At 44.9% G+C, this 20,518-nt stretch overlaps 1 protein-coding gene across 2 annotated transcripts in view; it reads left to right on the top strand.

Moving 5' to 3' along the window:
• SIL1 (SIL1 nucleotide exchange factor) overlaps window positions 1-20,215 on the top strand; it is a 44,320-nt gene extending 24,105 nt beyond the window's left edge. For both annotated transcript variants that reach the window (XM_081941741.1, XM_081941742.1), the window contains 3 exons: window positions 401-497; window positions 15,120-15,284; window positions 19,792-20,215. In XM_081941741.1, the coding sequence (XP_081797867.1) occupies window positions 401-497; window positions 15,120-15,284; window positions 19,792-20,175 (646 nt within the window). In that variant the 3' untranslated portion in view covers window positions 20,176-20,215. The remainder of the gene's footprint in view (window positions 1-400; window positions 498-15,119; window positions 15,285-19,791) is intronic.
• Window positions 20,216-20,518: the final 303 nt, after the last annotated feature.

The raw sequence follows: 20,518 nt of genomic DNA, 5'->3' as shown, positions 1-20,518 counted from the left end.
ATCCTATTTTATTCCCTATCTGGACCAAGATTATCTGTTTTGATTCAGTCATCAGCCATCGAAAAGCAACTGCGTTGGGCACAGAACAATTTGTGCAGGGATTACTTAGCGTATCCGTAGCTTGCACATCAAATGACATTGTGTTGCCTCATCTTGTCAAATTGCTCCAGCAGATGGCGACTTGTGAAGCTAAACCAACATCCAGTACATGCTGTTTTGCAGTAGGTTCTCTCTCCAGGGCTTCATATATTCATTTTCAGCTTTGCAATGTATTGTTTTGCTTAAAAAAAAAATACTTACCCTGACACAATTATTTTGTATGGAATCCAAATTGCAGTAAGGTTTAAAGGATGCTGAGGTGCTTTTGACTGTAATGAGTTTTTATTTTCTCTCTTCCCAGCAACCCCAGAGTGCAAGTTGCAGCAATTCAAGGAGGTGCTTTACAAAAATTGCTGGTTATTTTGGCCACAGATCAGTCCTTCGCAGTAAAGAAAAAGGTACCGGGGGGCGGGGGTGGTGGAGGACATGTAGAATTGAATATTTTACTAGAATGTTTATAGCCTTCTGTGCAGGAATGTAAATATCCAAGGTGGAACCATGAGGACAGCTGGGCAAAAAGTGGTAAGATTAGATTATTATAATTTAATTTTAGATCACTCTTAGCCTTTAAAGGTGCTAGCATTAATCAGCAAAGGCCATACCCCTTTGCTCATTAATGCTAGCAGATCTGGGCTGGATGGTCAGTAGATGTCAACAGAAACAACAACAACAACAACAACAACTTTCTTTGCTTCTGTCTCGTGGTCACCTGAATTTTGCAGCCCAGATCTGATAGCCATGTCACCGAACAGCTTTGAAGGTCGAAATCTTCTTTCTGTGATAATCACCGAAACATCTTGACACTTGATCATCTCACTTAATTTGGAAAACAATTCTTCGTGAAGGGCTTTAGTTGCTGGTATGGCACCAAGGGACTAGGGTGCAATGGCTTTGATCTTAGGCAATCCTTATTAAACCCTCTTTTGCTCCTGTGCGGGGTGCACATTTTAAAAATGTATTTGTTTTCTTTGGTTTACATTCTAGCCACCTCCGCAGAGCACACTTACAATCTATATTAGACAAAAAAAGAGGCTGGTTGATTGCAATCTCTGTTTATTCATAACTTTATCACAATCGGTGCCCAAGGTTGCATGCAACAGAAAGACATAACATGACATTAGAAATGCATTTTACCTAGTTATAAAATCCTAACATTTAATACATTTTTCTTGTGTAAAGCAGTGGCAACTGTGTAAGGATTTTGTGAGACTCTTCTGGAGATGAGGATAATGATTTATTAAATCTGTATCCTGCCTGATTCTCTATGCTAATCTGGTCTGATAATAAGAAGCAAAGTCACTCCCAGATAAATGGCATTTTGCTTAGGATGGAGGTGGAGTTAGGGCATATTTTGCAACAAAAAGGACCCATGTGGGATCAAAGAAGCAGCAAAGAAACTTGTAGTCTAGAGGCTCAGGTTCCTCCAAGTCACAGGGACAATTTCATTCAGAAAGGAGATACTGTTATGCTTTCCCTCTGATACGGTGAAGAGTGAGGCATTAGTGCAAGCCAGAGAAAGAATCATACCGTATATTATACAATTGTAAATACATCGTTTGCTGATATTTCCTGTTTATATTCAGGCTACTAGGTCACCCTAAACTACCTGGAGAGTAGGTACATCTGCCAAAGGATGGCATTGAGTCACGTTGGGCTCACAGCCAGCAGAGCTTGCACAAGAAGCTGCACTTATTCTGGACTAGCTGAATACCTGTGCTCTGCTATGAAACTATGTGATCGGGCTTGATATATCGACACAGCTGGAAAATGAATGAGAAGTTACAATTGGCCTCTCCTCTCCCCTTCTCTCCCTCAGGCTTGCCCCATAGAATCCTCTCCTTTCATATCCCCCTTCTCTCCCTCAAGCTGGCCTCATTGAACCTCTCCTATCTCCTTCTCTCCCTCAGGCTTGCCTCACAGAGGCCTCTCCTATCCCCTTCTCTCCCTCAGACTAACTCCTTACCATCAGAGCATTTTTCAGGTGGGGAGGGGGAGTAGAATGCCTAAACTCCCAGCCTGCAGGCTGGATGAGTCACATGCTGGCCACGCCCACGCCCAAGTGGCAATTGGAACAGAGTTCTTTCCAGGTTGGGAGGGGGAATAGAACGTCTCAACTCCACTAACTCCATCAGAGCATGTTAATAATAAGAAATACTATTGATCTGATGTTCATTTCGAAAAATCCTTTCTTAAAGAGCACATAGAAGCCAAGAGGAACATAACGTGCCAAATTTCAAGTTTGTAGGCTTTACGGTTCTGGAGATTTCATTATGATGCATGTGTGGTATTTCACTTTTATATATATAGGTTCTAGTTTTCCAAGAAAAAGAAGATTGTCAGTACAGGGTAGTCCTCAACTTAATAACAGTTCATTTAGTGACCGTTCGAAGTTGCAACAGCACTGAAAAAAGTGACTTATGACTGTTTTTCGCACTTGCGACCTTTGTAGCATCCCCATGGTCAAGTAATCAAAATTCAGATGCTTGGCAACGGGCTCATATTTATGAAGTTGTAGTATCCCAAGGTCATGTGATAATTTTGTGCAACCCTCTGACAGCAGAGTAAATGGGGGAGCCAGATGCACTTAACAGTTGTGTTGCTAACTGAACAACTGTAGTGATTTGCTTAACAACCGTGGCAAGAAAGGTTGTAAAACGGGACAAAATTCGCTTAACAAATGTCTCACTTAGCTGCAGAAATGTTGGACTCAATTGTGGTCATAAGCCGAGGACTACCAGTATAGGTTGTAGAAGCTAGGGAACTGCTGGAAAAGTGAAGGTAGAACCCAAAATAGAACTGACATAAAGGGATTGTAGACTCCAGTGGGATCACCCCAGCTTCTAAGAAGATTGCCCTTCTGAAAATGCAGCAGGTACACAGAATATAGGCTTAGGCGCCTGGATTGGAGGATTTTAAGTTATCTGAAATCTGTATAATATCTGAGTGATGGATTTGACTTTAAAAAGTTTTGTGGCAATTGATAGATATTTGCCCCCTTCAATAGGAAAGAAGACCAATATGGCTTTAGTGCGGTTATCAGGAATACAATACAATACAATAGCAGAGTTGGAAGGAGGTCTTCTAGTCCAACCCCCTGCCTAGAAACCCTATACCGTTCCAGACAAATTACTATCCAACATTGTTCTAACTGTCAGGAAATTTCTCCTCAGTTCTAAGTTGCTTCTCTCTTTGATTAGTTTCTACCCATTGCTTCTTGTTCTACCTCAGGTGCCTTGGAAAATAGTTTGACTCCTTCTTCTTTGTGGCAGCCCCTGAGATATTGGAACACTGCTATCATGTCTCCCCTAGTCCTTCTTTTCATTAAACTGGATATACCCAGTTCCTGCAACCCTTCTTCATATGTTTTAGTCTCCAGTCCCCTAATCATCTTTGTTGCTCTTCTCTGCACTCATGTGGAGTCTCCACATCTTTTCTACATCGTGGCGACCAAAACTGAATGCAGTATTCCAAGTATGGCCTTAGAATAGATTTAGTTGTTCATACCAGATTCCAGAGGATTAAAATAATATGCCAAGGATTTTGAAGGATGAAACCAGACCTGTATTGTTATTATTATTTTTTGTATCTGCCACGAATGTTTATAGCCTCTAAATCCCTTTGAAAAGGCCCCAGGGATGACGTCTGAAGACCAGCCTGAGTTAAAGAGAATAAAGAAGCGGTGCTAATTCTCTATTATTCACTTTACGAGGATGAAATTCGGTTTTGAGTTGAGGCGATGACAATTGAATTCATATCAGTATTGAGGAGAGGGGGAGCCAGAATACAGCACTGCTAATCTTATGAAGAGAAAGCTGTGCTTCTCATCTTAATGCTGTAAGGATGGAGTGGATTGAAGGAAATTAAGCTGGGTAATGATTGCCTTGAACAAATCGGTTTTTCAACGCATGTAAAAATCCTAGCACGGCCCATCCTTTCCCTCAATTCTCTTTTGATTTGGGAAGGTCCCAACCTGCCATAATAAGGTACAGGTAGCCCTCAACGTACAACAGTTCATTGAGTGACCGTTCCAAGTTACAGCAGCAGTGGAAAAAAGTGACTTACGACCGTTTTTCACATTTGCTACCTTTGCGGCCTCCCCATGGTCACGTGGTTAAAATTCAGACACTTGGCAACCAGTTCATATTTATGACAGTTGCAGTGTCCCAGAGTTACGTGATCCCTCTTTTGAGGCGTTCTGACGGGCGAAGTCAATGGGGAAGCCGGATTCACTTAACCACCGGGTTACTAACTTATCAACTGCGGCGATTCACTTAATCACTGAGGCAAGAAAAGTCATAAAATGGGGCAACACCGACTTAACAAATGTGTCATTTAACAACCGAAATCTTGGGCTCGCTTGTGGTCATTGGTCCAGGATTACCTGTACAACAAGTCATCTCAGTGAAGAAAAAAAAAAAAAGAAATCGTGTATCCAGGAGGAAATGAATAAATAGAAAACAGTGTCTTTTATTGAGCAGATTGAAGTTTTGCATTAAGGGGAATTAAAAGTAAAGGTAAAGGTTCCCCTCAAACATATGTGCTAGTCATTCCCAACTCTAGGGGGCGGTGCTCATCTCTGTTTCAAAGCCAAAGAGCCAGCGCTGTCTGAAGACGTTTCCGTGGTCATGTGGCTGGCATGACTGAATGCCAAAGGCGCACGGAATGCTGTTACCTTCCCACCAAAGGTGGTTCCTGTTTTTCTACTTGCATTTTTACATGCTTTCAAACTGCTAGGTTGGCAGAAGCTGAGACAAGTAACCGGAGCTCACTCCATTACGGGGTGCTAGCGATTCGAACCGCCGAACTGCCGACCTTTCTGATCGACAAGCTCAGCGTCTTAGCCACCGAGCCACTGCGTCCCACTAAAGGGTATTAGGTTTCCTCAAAAATCATCATGAGAGATTAGAAAGACCCAGTCTGCCCAGTGGGAAGGTCTCCAGTGCTTCATCGAAGAATGGAAGCTAACACAGATATTGCTGAAAGGCACACTCCCCAACCCCTCCTCCCCGTTCTTCCGACTGACATTTAGCCATTGTGCCTTTGCAATGCTTCCGGACTGGCCCTGCGCCTATGGATTCACACATCGTTGGGCAGCAGAGCCGGTTCAACTCTGCTGCGAAGCACAGGAATTGTGAATTCGGTTGTGCTGAACGTTTGAAAGTCACCCAGTTACCTGGCCCTGAAGTAGAATCGGGGAAATCATGACTGTGTGCTGACTACTTCATGCACCGAGAGGAAGATGGGGTGGGGTCTGAATGACATGGGAAAAGTCTGGGAGGCAACCCTATGTGTATGGCAAAGATGAGAGAACAATCTGTTTTCAGGGTTACGAGACACACAAACACACACACACACACACACAAACACACATGATGTGATCACATTTTGGGCATTTAGTGACTGACTCACCTTTATGGCCATTTGCAGCATACTATGATCGTGTAATTACAATTTGCATTTTTTTTCTTTTCCTTCTCTTTTTCTTTTTGCCAGTTTCCAGCATGAACTTCCCAGTTAGCAGCATAAAAATGCCCATTGGGAAAAAGGGATTTGCTTAATAGGTGCCACTTTTATTTAACGGTGTGGCGTTTGCTTAACCACCATCAGAATGACATGGTTGTAACTTTGAATCTAGTTGCACAATGTTTCAATGAAAAGGACTAGGGGAGACATGATAGCAGTGTTCCAATATCTCAGGGGTTGCCACAAAGAAGAGGGAGGCAAACTATTCTCCAGGGCACCTGAGGGTAGAACAAGAAGCAATGGGTGGAAACTAATCAAGGAGAGAAGCAACTTAGAACTGAGGAGAAACTTACTGACAGTTAGAACAATTAATCAGTTTGCCTCCAGAAGTTGTGAATGCCCCAACACTGGAAGTCTTTAAGAAGATGTTGGATAGCCATTTGTCTGGAACGGTATAGGTTTCCTGCCTAGGCAGGAGGTTGGACTAGAAGACCTCCAAGGTCCCTTCCAACTCTGTTATTCTATTCTATACAATACAATATTCTAAGTTACAGCAGCAACGACTTATGATTGTAATTCCAGGGTCAATTACAGTCATGAGTCGAGGATTATATGTATTAGAATAATAAAGATTCAAAAATGTAGGGTTGAAAAACAAGTCTGTGATGATAAAGACAAATGCCTTATGACTGTCCCAACATTCCTGGTCTGTTGCCCTTCCGGATTAGCCCCATTTTCCTGGAATGATGGTGAAGAATATATAATGTCTGAACTATTTCTGCACCAGTTGTGGCTTTGTTTACCCTAGGATTGGCTTGGGGAATTGTATTGTAGCCCAAAATTCTCCTAAAGTTCCCTGAATCTGGTCTATAGAATGGTAGGGCAGACTGTCTAACATCCTAATGACGAGTCTGAATATCCACACCTTAACAAAAACAGAAGTAGATGAGTGGCTGAGACACTTGCTTCCTACCTGTGGCAGTGACCCAAGATTTGAAGTTCTCCCCAGGAGCGAAGACCTGGAAAAGGCTCCTGGCTGATTGATTGGGATAGAAGTTGGGGCCTTATTGGCTCGTCAGTTGTCCGCTCACCGCCTGGCCTACATGTTCCAGTGATTCTTCCTCAGTGCGCAGCTTTGCCATTCTTTTTGGCTACGAGTGCTTCAAGGTCTCCTACAGATCCTAGTCTGATAAATAGGTCACTGCTTTTATGCGAGTTCGTAAAGCCATGTGGCCTGCTCTAATCAGGATCATGCTGTCAACCTTTTAACAAGGCTGCCTCTGAATATCTTTGCCTTAAGCCGTGTTTGAAGCTCGGAGTTTCTCGGGGATGTTTGTGCACCTCAGGAAAAGGAACGAGATGGATGGCTATGTTTGTGCGCGAGCAAAATGCTTCCTGAGCGAGAATTCCTTCCTTACGAAAGGCAGATCATTAGAGAACTCTGCGCTTAGCAGAAAATGTTTACGGCACGGTCCTGGGCGCTTTGCTGAGCAAACTGGTAATCTTACAAAATGTTCAGCCTTTGTGCTAGAGGGAAGAAAGGTGGGCTGGAGAATTTGTCTCCTTTCATCTGCTCATTGCTCACTTGGCTTCAAGTGGGCCAGTCGTCAATTGTGTGTGTGTGTGTGTGTGTGTGTGTGTGTGTGTTAGAAGGTTATCTTGTCTTGCTTCCCAGTGATTTTATGGATCACCCTTGAGCAAACAGGCTCTGTGCTTAGCAATAGCAATAGCGCTTAGACTTATATACCGTCCCATAGAACTTTACAGCAGGGATCCTCAACCTGTGGGCCACGGCCCATTACCGGGCCAGGGCCAATTCACAACTGGGCTGTGTAAGTGGCTGCTAGTGCGCATATGCGCATGTGCACAGCCCCACTCGCACGAAAGTCGTGGATGCTTATGGCCCCACTCACATGAGCGTCATGGGCACTCTTAGCCCCACTCACGCGAGCAGCGGGTGCTCGTGCACATATGGACCTGCCCCTTCCCACAAAACCATCCCCTCTTCCCCCTCCCTCCCCCCGCTCTGGGCCGCCAACCGGGAAAAGTTGGGGAAGTCTGCTTTACAGCAGTCTCTGAGTAGTTTACAAATGTCAGCATATTGCCCCCAACAATCTGGATCCTCATTTTACTGACCTCGGAAAGATGGAAGGCTGAGTCAACTTTGAACCAGTCAGGATCAAACTCCAGGCTGTAGGCAGCCCGCAATCCTGCATTCTAACCTCTGCGCCACAGATATGGATACATTTCTGGCACACTAATCACAGAGTCACTGATGCCCCGAAAGTTAAGAGTGGCAGATGTCAGATTTACTGGATTGTAATTTTTATAATAAGCCAAAGTGTGATTTGTCTGATTTTGTTAGCCCTTTAGGTAGATCGGGTCAAGAAATGGGCATGGCAAAGATTCCAGGAATGCTTTTCGGTATTGACAGCCCTCTCATTACTACTATAATTGTTAGCACTAAGGAGAATTTGTAACCACCCTGGTAACTCGAGCAACACCGGGTCTGGATAAGGAAGCTGTTGCACCATTGGGTGTTCTGGAGAAGTCCCAATTGGTCTATTATTTGGCTGTGGCCTGGCATATTGTGGTTTGTTAAACATGTCTCATAACCAGGGTTTAAATGCTGCTACTTATATCCCTCTAGCTACAAGCACCTCTCCAGTCCTGTTTCTTGCTGCTTTTTTCCATAAATGAGACTCCTGCATATGAATGAAATGAAAGATAGAAAGAGGGCCTCACTTGGTGATTTTGGTCGTGTGTGTGTGTGTATGGTAATTTCACAGATAATTAAAGACAATCCCATTAAAACTTATTTCTCGCCACCCCTCTTTTTTAATGTGTCCCAGCTCCCATTGCAGGATAGCCGAAGGTGGCTCTAACCATTACAGTTTTTTATAAATACGTCAAACTTTTGTATAGCTTCTGGGCAGAATCTGAGGTGATGCATAGACTGCCTTTAATGCTTTCCATTTCAGCCAGGTCAGGCTAACAAAGCAGATGAGAGAGATGATATTTCCAAATCCAGCTTTTGCATAATGTATTTGATGTATAAATACATTGATTTCTTTTCCAGCGCTTTTCTGAATAGGAGGATTGGCACTAGCAGAAGGTGTTTGCATTAGCCTTAAGAAAGAGATACCTGCTCATCCCTATTCAGGCACTGTGAAAATTGCAGTATTCCAATATTTGAGGGGCTTCTACAAAGACGAGGGAGGGTCAACCTATTTTCCAAAGCAACAAAAAGCAAGACGAGAAACAATGGATAGAAACTAACCAAGGAGAGAAGCAACTTAGAACTAAGGAGAAATTTCCTAACAGTGAGATCAATCAACAATAGAACAACTTGCCTTCAGAAGTTGTGGGTTCTCCATCACTGGAGTCTTCCAAAAAGAGACTGGACAATAATTATTTGAAATGGTAGAGGGCCTCCTGCTTGAGCAGAGGGTTGGACTAGAAGATTAACAGAGTTGGAAGGGACCTTGTAGGTCATCCAGTCCAATATCCCCCATCACCACCACCCAAGCAGGAAAGCCTACACCATTTCTGACAAATGGCAGTCCAGTCTCTTCTTGAGAACTTCCACTGATTAATCTCCCACAATGTCTGAAGGCAAGCTGTTCTATTGGTTGATTGTTCTTGGTCTTAGGAAATTTCTCCTTATTTCTAGGTTGAATATCTCCTTGTTCAGTTTCCATCCATTATTCCTTGTCTGGCCTTCAGGTGCTTTGGAAAATAGCTTGACCCCCCTCCTCTCTGTGGCAGCCCCTCAAATATTGGAACACTGCTATCATGTCTCCCCTGGTCCATCTCTTCACTAGACTAGCCATGCCCAGTTCCTGCAACCGTTCATTGTATGTTTTAGCCTCCAGTCCCCTAAGACCCCCAAGGTCCCTTCCAACTCTATATTTTATGTTCTATATTCTATGAAGCCATATTCACATATTTTCACAGGCTGGTGGTGCTGGAAAGTCTTGTGGCATTACAGACAGCATGCCTTTGTTATAAAAGCCAAAGCATCACCTAAATTACAAGAAGGAATAGATTGGAGTAACTGAACTCTTGAGAAGGAGCAAAGTACACACAAGGAAGATGTACTAAAAGAGAGGCTGGGTTCTTGTGAGCTGTGAAACCAAACCCAAGCAGTTGTGTTGAATAAGCCACGGTTGGTTGCATTCAAACATAATGCTAACTCTTCAACCGTTGTTCACAAACCATAATGGTGAAGTTCACACTACCAACTAAATCAAAGGCTGTGAAGGAATTGGAAGTGACCATAGGGAAGGCATGAGAGAGCTGTTAAGAAAATGAGTGAGTTGTTAAGAGGGGTTGCAATGTCCGTCATCTGTCTGCAAGAGAAAGAAACTCAAAATGATTTTCTTTAGTATAAAATGGGACAGAGAGGAATTTGGATAGGTTTACAAGATTTCTGTTATTCAATTTTACTACAATAAAAAGCATTCCTGGAATCTTTGCCATGCCCATTTCTTGACCTGCTCTACCCAAAGGGCTAACGAAAACCAGACAAATCACACTTTGGCTTATTATAAAAATTACAAACCAGTAAATCTGACATCTGCAACTCTTAACTTGCGGGGCGTCAGTGACTTTGTGATTAGCGTGCCAGAAATGTATCCATATCTGTGCGATTTTCCCCTGCAGACGGCACTTTATAATGGCATCTTAATGACATTCTGTTTAGTGTGCCTTACAGGGGAATGTCAAAGCCATCACAATAACTAATGCTAAGGTCTAATTAATGAGATGATTGTTAAACTCAAGCAAAAGGGCTGCATGCACTGCTACTGTTTTCATTCCCAGATGTTTGAGCTTGAGTCAATTCTGTGATGGGAATCAAACCTTGAAAGGGCTCATCTCCGCTTGGGAGTTTGGATCACTCTGAGAGTTGGTTTCTTTCGTACTTCTGTGGCAAATTCCCCATGGATGCAATCTGTTGCCTTTCCCCGAGACCTCTCTCTCCCTGGGGTCTTGCAAACGAGGATCTCTGTGCAGATATTATTCTGCTGGTTTCCCAGTCGGGAGGAAAATAAATTGAAACCACTGAAATAACGAGAGCAACATAATTCTGCCCTCAAGAATTGTGTATACTTATCTTAAAGCGCAAATTAAAAGCCTCCACTTGGGTGCTGGTAGCAGTATTTTATTTCAGTCAAGGACCAGCAAAATGTAACATGCAAGAATTACAGCTATTCCGTTATAAGAAACAAAATTTAAATCACTTTTTATTTATCACATGCATATGGCCACCCATCTCACCACAAATTAAATCACTAGCACAGTTGCTACAATTGAAATACCTGTATCATTAAGATTATAGCGTTGAGACTATGAAGCTAAAAGTAAGTACAGTTGAGATTTATGTAATGTGAGTAAAGCTAGAGAATAATAGCTAACGATGAAAATGGAAACAACTAACATGAATTGTAAAACTACTACAGCACTAAAATCTGCAGGTGAACTATATTTCATATTAATATTGAAACTATATTAGTATAATCATGTGGTATAAAATAAAGCAGTATAGAAATGAATCACAACAACTTCAAAGGCTAAAGAGCTAGAAATAAGCAATTAGATGGAAATTTATGGGCACAGTCTCGTTAATCTGATAGCTCTAATAACTATAGGGAATGAATTGTATCGGTATAGTAATGGGTTATATACATAATGAAATAAGCACCTAAACTCTCTCATTAGCTGTGTTTATTTCTGGGTGGGGTTTACACATGTTGTAACAGGTTTGGTGGGTCTAAAGCAGGGGTGTCAAACTGGCGGCTGCATCATGCATAAACCACGCCCACCTCAGCTCTACAAAGGAGAGAAATGTCACAATATGTCACGTGACACCCCGAGTTTGACACCCGTGATGTAAAGTGATAATGCCGTGATAATCAACTGATAAATGGCATGAATAGGCACAGTAGATTGTTTCCAGCAGCATTGACCCTGTTTCCCCCAAAATAAGACCTAACCAGAAAATAAGCCCTAATAAATCTTTTGGAGAAAAAAATAATACCGTGTTTCCCCGAAAATACGACATGTCCTGCTAATAAGCCCAGGCCTGGTTTTTGCCTGGTTTTTGAGGTGGGTGTAAATATACGCCCTCCCCCGAAAATAAGCCCTAGTGAAAGGGTGCCATGGCAAGTAAAGGAGGAAGCCCTTCCCTTCCCTAGTCACCTCAGCGCTTCTCGGCTCCTTAATCGGATCAGTTGAGCCGATCCGGCTGCCGTTCAAAAAACAGCTGATTTGTGGGTGCTGCTCAGGCCGTGGCCTCCGGCAAGTGCGGCTGCCTTTGCCATCGATTACGGCCACAAAAGCAGCAGGAGGCCAATAATGCACCCCACGCTCCTCGCCCTGGCCTTCCGAAGGGTACTGTAGCAGCAGCTATCCACAATTTTTAAATCATTATTTTGTCCCGACCCACGTGGCCCAGTGAGCCACGTGGATCGGGACAAAATAAGGGTAAAAAAATTGTGGACAGCTGCTGCTACAGTTCCTTTCGGAAGGCCGGCTTGAGTCTCCTGCTGCAAAAGTGGCTGCGCCCGAGACTGCTTTTGGGAGAGGAGGCAAAGGGGAAGCAATCAGCTTCATCTCGCCCTTGCCCTCAGCCCCCCCTTCGGCTGAGCTCAAGCAGAGAAGTGGCCCGCAGGGTTTCAGGAGCAAAGTTGAGGCTGACAGGAGTCAGGGCAGGGGGGAAAGTCCAGTGCGGCCCCAGCGCTCTTCTTTCCTTGGAAATGGAATCTTGGGAGTGGGAAATGGCATTCCCAGGAAGGGTGGGTATGTCGGTATGTGTATAAAAAACACAAAGCGAGGGAGCCAACAGCCGCGGATTAAGGAGCTTTGTGAAATGTTACATCTACACTCAAAGTTTGGCAAGGAAGGGAGAAGAGATACTTCCCTCCCTTGGCAGTGTTTTGCTTGAAAATATATGAGAATCGGCCAAAGAGAAGGAAGAATGAGACCTGCAAGGAGATGCTGCCGACACTGCTGCCTGCAGAGGCACAGACAGAGCGAAGTTCATTGAAGACTTCTCCGGCCAGCCCACAAGACTATCTGAAGCGGGAGGGGGAGGAGATTTTCTGCACGTTGGCAGCAGCGTCTTCTCACAAGGCTTCTTCTGACATCCCCAGTTGTATGGATTTCCATGCCTTCCTTTATGGGATGTTGCTTCGCACCTGGGACATCGGGAGAAGCCCTGTGAGGAGACGCCACTGCCAATGTTCAGGAAATCCCCCCCCGCAGATCATTCTTTCAAAAACGTAGTTTCACCAGGATGAAGAGGTGGCTGGAGGCGGCGTTTGCATCGGGTTGGGCTTTCTTTGCAAGGCGGACAATCTGGGGAGCAAGAGATTTAGGAAGCCTGGGCTGGCGTGTGTCCGTTTCTCCAGTGAAGCATCTGATTCATCCCCAGGGGTGAACGTTTCACCCTTCGTCATCTCTCTGCCCTGGCTTGGAAGCTGCAGAGGAAGCCTGCTATGCCCGTGGAGGGGAGGGAGAAGTGACAGCAAGAGGAGCACATCTCGCTCCACACCTCTCGCTTCTCCCCCACCCCACCTGCCACCCGTCTCGCTAAAAAGATGGTGGGGAAAGGAAGCAGCCTAGATTCTGTTAGCATTGGGGCGGGGTGGGAGGAGTTGGGCTGCGAGACATGCGTCCTACCCGAGACTTGCAGCTCCGTCGTGTTCCTTGCTGTTTTGTCCAGGGAAGTTGAACTCGCGAGATTTTTTTTTTACAGGGTGCTTCCCTGGACAAAACAGCGAGAAACACGATGGAGCTGCAAGTCTTGGGTAGGACGCGTGTGTCGCAGCCCAACTCCTCCCACCCCGCCCCAATGCTAACAGAATCCAGGCTGCTTCCCTTCCCCACCGTCTCTTTAGCGAGAGGGTTGGCAGGTGGGGTGGAAGAGAAGTGAGAGGTGTGGAGCGAGACCTGCCTTCTCTTGTTGTCTCTTCTCCCCGCCTCGCCGGGCATGGCAGGCTTCCTCTGCAGCTTCCAAGCTGGGGCAGAGAGGAGGCAAAACGCTCACCCCTGGGGATGAATCAGATGCTTCACTGGAGAAACTGCCCCACGCCAACCCAGGCTTCCTAACTCTCTCACTCCCTAGATTGTCCCCCTTGCAAAGAAAGCCCAACCCGACGCAGGGCGGTAACAGGACACATCAGAGCAGTGCCGGCCACTCGCTCGGCTGGCGCAAATAAGACCCCCACCCCACCCACCCCCGATAATAAGACCAAGGCCATATTTCGTGGGTCAAAATAAAATAAGACCCTGTCTTATTTTCGGGGAAACACGGTATTAAGACCCAATCTTATTTTTAGGGAAACACTGTAGATAACTTTCACTTGAGGGGCTACCAGTGGTGGGTTCCGGATCCGGTTCCAACCGGTATGGTTACAATGGGCCCATCGTTGTCCACATGGACATGCTCAGTGCGCGCATGCATTGTAGCTGCCAGGGATGCTTCCGCAAGCCTCTGCGACACTCCAGCTGCTCGTCGTAGTGTCACGCAGGTGTTATACGCGCCCCGCACATGCGCAGAAGTGGCAAAAGCTTTAAAGGACAGGTAAGGAGCGCGGGCGGGCGGGCCCTCCGGAGCACTGTACCGGAACGGTACCTGGTGCTCCGAGCAGGCTCCAGTACACCCGTACCGGGGCATACCGTCTGCAACCCACCACTGGGGGCTACCTTCCAATAAATATTTCCTCTGAAGGAAGCAGAGCTGATTTTCCTTATTTTTCTCACTGTTTCATGACATACATAATGGGAGAATCTTCAGGAGCAACATTTCAGGGGCCACAGATGAGAAAACAAAAAGATGGATTAAAATTACATTCTTCATATTTCTTTGGCGTTACCGTCTTGCAAACAAACAGTTCTGCTCACAGAAGTTGGATCCCGGCCCTTTTTGTTCTGTGGATTCATGACACTTCTGTTCAGACGTCATAAAACATAATTGTCCACTCCCTTGAAATAGAGGGTCCTGTCCCCAAGCCATAACCACTTTGGTGATCATATAAAACAGTGGTGGGTTGCAGGCGGTACTCACCGGTATGGGCATACCGGAGCCTGCCCAGAGCATCGGGTACCGTTCCGGTACGGTGTTCTGGAGGGCCCATCTGCCTGCCCGAGCCCCTTACCGGTCCTTTAAGCCTTTGGCGCTTCTGCCCACGCACATGGCACGTACGGCGCCTACACAATGCTCCACCGAGCAGCTGGAGCATTGCGGAGGCTTGCGGAAGCTTCTCAGGCAAGTATGATGCATACCTTCGCCGCATGTGTCCATGTGGGTGACACCGGGCCCATTCCAACTGTACCGGTTGGAACGGGATCCGGAACCCACCACTGGTATAAAAATAAAATCTTGGTTACATAAATTGTGCCTCTGGAGTGTAGTGGCGTATTTGTTAAATAAGTAAATATTGGTGTGTCAAGGCATGAGAACTGAAAGAAGTGCAGAAAGGGCATGCATGATGAGACCCAGGAAATGAAAAAATCATGATGATGGATGCGGGTTGGTTTGTTTTTGTTCCTAGGCTCTTTTTGCTTTGTCATCGATGCTGCGACACTTTCCTTACGCCCAGCAACAATTTCTCAAACTTGGAGGCCTTCAAGTACTCAGGAATCTTTGCACAGAGAAAGGAATGGAGATACTGTACATCCGCACCGTGACCCTTCTCTACGACTTAGTAGTAGAAAAGGTAAGAGGGGCCATTATACCTTATCTATTACTAGCGGGATATCCGTGTTTCGCTATGAAACTATGTGATGGGGCTTGATAAATTGACACTTAAAGCTTGAAAATTAATGAGTAGTTATGATCAGGCTTGATACATTGACACTTAAAGCTTGAAAATTAATGTAGAATGTGTAACTCCTTAGCATCAGAGTGTGTTAATATAAGAGAACTGGCAGTTGGAACAGAGTTCTTTTCAGGTGGGGAGGGAGAGTAAACTCCCAGCCAGCAGGCCAGGTGAGTCACGCACTAGTCCCATATAAGACAACTGGCAGTTGGAATAGAGTTCCTTTCAGATGGGGAGGGAGAGTAGAACGTCTAACTCCTTAACATCGATGCATGTTAATATAATCCTGTGTAAGAAATGTTGGTGATCTGATGGTTATTTCGAAAAATCCTTACCGAGCACCTAGAAGCCAAATGCCGAATTTCAAGTTTGCAGGCTTTACAGTTCTGGAGATTTCATGATGAGTGAGTGGTATTTGGCTTTTATATAGAGAGATTATATATAATTAGCACAAGTCTACCAATCTGAAGGAGAAGAGCAAGCTGAGCTGGAAGGCGGGGTTAAATATGTCACCAGTTTGGAATCATTGCGTTGCCACTAAAGACCTAACATACAGCAATCATCAATGGGGCACCGTTGGAAAGAGGGGAGTCGCTAAGTTTTGCTGAACACCTGAATAAGTGTCTTTCAACTGTGCCTTGAACCTTGTCAGAATAGCTGTCGGGGCTGTGAAGATACAGCCTTATCCTCTGGTTTATCCTTTAACTTGGGCCCGAGTTCCTTCTCTACCGGCTGTTCCTTCTTGCCCAGCATGAACATGTGTGAGAGTATAGGCAAATTACTATCAAGGAAAGTATCGCAATCAAGCTTCTCTGCTGGGATTTAAGAACAGAGATGAGCAGGGCAAGCTCCCAGCATACAATTCAGGAGGACTTGACTTCCCTTCTCTCTCTTAAGCCAGAGAAACACCCTTCCTTAATTATAACATAGTAGTAAGGAGATGCTTGTGATTAGGATCTAATTAATGAAGTGCCTATATAGCAATTTACCCAGGAGGCAGCCCAGTGAAGCAAAGGCATTGTATTTTTTTAAATTATTGTTATTATTTAGAGAATGCCCGCCCCCATTGTGTTGTGTATCTGGCTGCTGCATGTTGCGAGCAACCTTTTTACTTCATCTGTGTAGCCAGATGGCTGGCTTGCGGGGCCTATGTGGGAGTTTTGCAGACAAAAATCAAGCATCTTGGCTACATCCCTATTATTTCTAGGGAGCAGAAGGAGAGAGAGACAACACCCTCCCCTCCCCCTTTTACTACTACTCTGACATTGGCCCCGATCTAGCAGAGGAGGTGGATGACTCTTGCAGGGGGAAAAGGGATGGTGAATAGGATTTCCCTTAGGGGAAATGCACGATTCTACCTTCATCCCGATACGTAGTGCTGCTTCTCCATCCTCATGGAAGCTGCAGAATGAAAAAAAAACATCCAAAAGACTGGACTATAAGCAAGTTCTAATTAATATAAATCCTTAGAAAAGCATGTTTTTTTGAGGTGGCGTTTTGTGTATGGTAATAGATGAAGGCAAACTATATAGTTAGATGTCCTGCTCTACACAGTCCCAGAGTATGTTAGTGACGGTGGAATTTGTAGTCCAAAACAGTTGCTTTATTTCTTTTAAAGGTGCCTGTTAGATACTCCAGGTGGACATGTGCCTCTTGCAGTAATATAGATCATCCAAGACTTTGGTCCAGTTCTTTTGGCTTGGAATAGCCTGGAATAGCCGCCCAGAAAACATGCAATTAGCAGGGTGCATAAGCTGTAAATCAGGCTTTCTCAATCTTTAGAAACTTTAAGAAGTGTGGACTTCAACTCCCAGAATTCTCCAGATATCTAGCACTGCTGTAAACGATGGAAATGTGGAGAAGATCCAGCAGAGAAATTATACCAGGAAATGTTCTTTCCTTTCGGCTACTAGGAACTACCATATTTTTCGGAGTATAAGACGCACCAAGGTTTTGAAGAGGCAATTTTTTTTAAAAAAAGTAGGTAGGTAGATAGAGGGATGGAGAGGGAGAGAAAGAGAGATAAATACAGTAGGTAGGGAGGGAGAGAGAGAGTAGTTAGGTAGATAGGTAAATAAAAAAAAGAGAGAGAAATAAAGAGAGAGAGAGTGTGTAGGTAGGTAGGTAGAGGGATAGAGAGAGAGAAATAGAAAGAGATAGAGAAATACAATGGATAGGTAGGGATAGAGAGAGAGGGAGTAGGTTGGTTGGTAGGTAAAGGGATAGAGAGAGAAATAGAGAGAGAGAAGTACAGCAGATAGGTAGGTGTTTTTGCTGGCACAGCACTTGATCAATCTAATTCTCATCAATCAGTTAAAGAGCTTTCCAAAAGGAAAAAAAAAGTTTTTGCACTCTGCAAACCTCCCCAAAATGGCCCATTTTTCACGAAATCGTGGCCATTTCTTTTTCAAAAAAAGGTATGAATAGCCTTGGGGGGGGGAAGCTTGCAGAGTGCTCGGGGGGGGGTAATGAGCAAAAAACTGCCTTTTTTGTGAAAATGGGCCCGTTTTTTGTCAAAAAAATTGCGTGCATAGCCTTATGCAGGCTTTTAGAGTGCTGCTGGGGGCTGAGGGGGGGCAAAAAACGGCCCTCCCCAGCCCCCAGGAGCTCTCTGAAACCCTCCATGAGGGTATGCACAGCCATTTTGGTGAAGGGGCGGGGCTTCGGGAGGCAAAAAATGCTATATTCGGTGTATAAGATGCACCCAGGTTTTCAGCCTCTTTTTTGAGGAAAAAGGTGCATCTTATACTCTGAAAAATACGGTATCTGGAGAAATTTGTTTGGCTAGAGAAAATAGTCACTGTGCATTTTTATTTAGTTAAATAATTTATATGGCCACCCATCTCATATCAGTGACTCTTGTTGATCAGCTCAATGACAACTTTTTGTCTGAAATGGTATAGGGTGTCCTGCCCTAGAAGACCTTCCAACTCTGTTATTCTTTTGTGTTCTGAAATCCTCAACAGGGTGGTCCCAACTTCCTGTAGAGGATTAGAATAGAAATTGGATTGAATTGAATAATTCTTTATCGGCCAAATGTGATTGGCCACACAAGGAATTTGCCTCTGGTGCATAAACTTGCAATGTACATACAACAACAAAGTGATAAGTCATATATCATAGATCACAGTTAGAATCATTAATCTTAAGATACAACAACAGGTGATAAATCATAGATACCAATTGGAGAAGGTAGTAGGAAAAATGAGAAGATGGGAAGGATAATACAGCCCTACTACATGGATAAACATCTTTAGGCTTAAGGCGGTGCGGTGTGATTTAGGTGTTTAGCAGAGTGATGGCATGGGGGGGAAAACTATATTTGTATCTAATTCTTTTGGCATGCAATGCTCTAAAGCAGCGTCCAGAGGGAAGAAATTGAAATGTCTCTTTGGATAGGATTGGATGCTGAACTATAAGGCATCTCTCATCAGCTGGTCTTTAGAGAGATATAATTGCTTTTTATCTTTCGTTACACTATTGCTGATTATTGGCAGTGAATGGCTTCAGGCACTCATATTTCCTATAGCTTCTGAAATCTGACACAGCGGCTTTTAGGCTTTTAATTATACTTACATAAATACATGTATGTACAGAGGGACGGGGAGGGGGACGACGACTCCTGCTTCCCTTTTTATGATTTTTATTTTGTTATTCAGTAAATCTGGCTGATTTCCTGCTTCCCATTCCCGCCCCCCGCCCCCCATCTCATTTGTTTTGTCAGTTTCTTCCCCAGTTTGCTTCCCCTACAACTTTACAATGAGTGTATTAGGCTGGCTAGTAACATTTTCATAAATAGGTACTTTTATGATAGGCTGGGTTTCCCAGAGCAGCCTTTGTATGAATGGGAGAGGCCTTCCAGTAATCATTTTGCCAAATTGCAGCAAGAAGAGATCTCGGGTGGGGCTTATTATTTTGGGGCTGCAGGAGGCAGCGAGTATGGTCACCTCATGGCTGCTGTGTTGTGTTGCTGCAACAGTGCAACACAGCCGTTCGCCCCTGAGGCTGTGCCCGCATCCTCCCATCCCCACGCCAGGCTCTTCGGGAGCCCACTTCCAAGAGAGCAGCTGCCCAGCAACCCCCCCTCTCCAGCTGGGTAGAGCGCCAATCACTGATCCAGTGGTATCCCAAAGGCGCTAAGCCAGTGGAGCAAGGGGGGGGGGACAGGTGCTCATGTGGCTTGGCACCTTTGGGATACTGCTGGGTTGGTTAGTGGCGCTCTGCCTGGCTGGAGGGGGAAGTTGCACGAGCGCCTGTTCCTCCCCTGGCTCCCATGGCTTGGCGCCTTCGGGATACCGCTGGGTTGGGAAGTGACTTCAGACTTCACACCAGTATGTATATTTCATGCAAAAACAAAACAACTGTGTGTCAGCTTAAGTAATCACTTGAGGACTCTCTGTTGCAGCAATTGCTCAAGAACATTGACGACAAGGACGAAGCTCATGAGAAAAGTCAGCAGTACGGTCAGGTAAACTTGATGCCCGCCATTGTGGAACAAGGCTGGTGCACCATCATTTCGAACCTCCTGAGGACGCCGGAGCACGACAGCAGGGAGAAGGTGCTCAAGACGGTGCACGTCCTGCTCGCCTCCTGTAAGGACACATACACCAGGGATCCCGCGCTCAACCACGTCCTCGGCCTCCTGCGCCAGGAATACGAAGAGCTGGCCGAGGAAGAGCGGAAGGAGGGGGACGAAGATGGCTACTTTAAGGAACTCCTGCACTCTATAAATAGCATTGCCCAACAATTAAAGAGGACAGTAGCCTCGCCTGTCGAAGAACCTTTGTGAGGTTTGGGAAGAATAGTGATGAATAAATCTATTCTAATAAGTTTTTGGTTTTGTGTCCTCCTCTCAGGGTGGCAAGGCCATATGCTGGGTAATAGAAGAACGGTTGCCTTTCATCAGTATTTTTCTGTGTGTTTTATCCCGATCATAGATACGACCACAATTGAGCCCAAAATTTATGTTGCTAACAAACATTTTGTTAAGTTTGCCATTTTACCACCATAATTGCCACAGTTCTTAAGTGAATCACTGCATTTGTTAAGTTGGTAACGCGGTTGTTAAGTGAATCTCGATTCCCCGTTGACTTTGGTTGTCAGAAAGCAATGGGTGGAAACTAATGAAGGAG

Source organism: Natrix helvetica (assembly GCF_964273705.1).
Source record: "Natrix helvetica genome assembly, chromosome: 2".
Taxonomy (NCBI): Eukaryota; Metazoa; Chordata; class Lepidosauria; order Squamata; family Natricidae; genus Natrix; species Natrix helvetica.
Note: the sequence above shows the minus strand (reverse complement) of the source record. Positions and strands in the feature narration are given on the sequence as shown.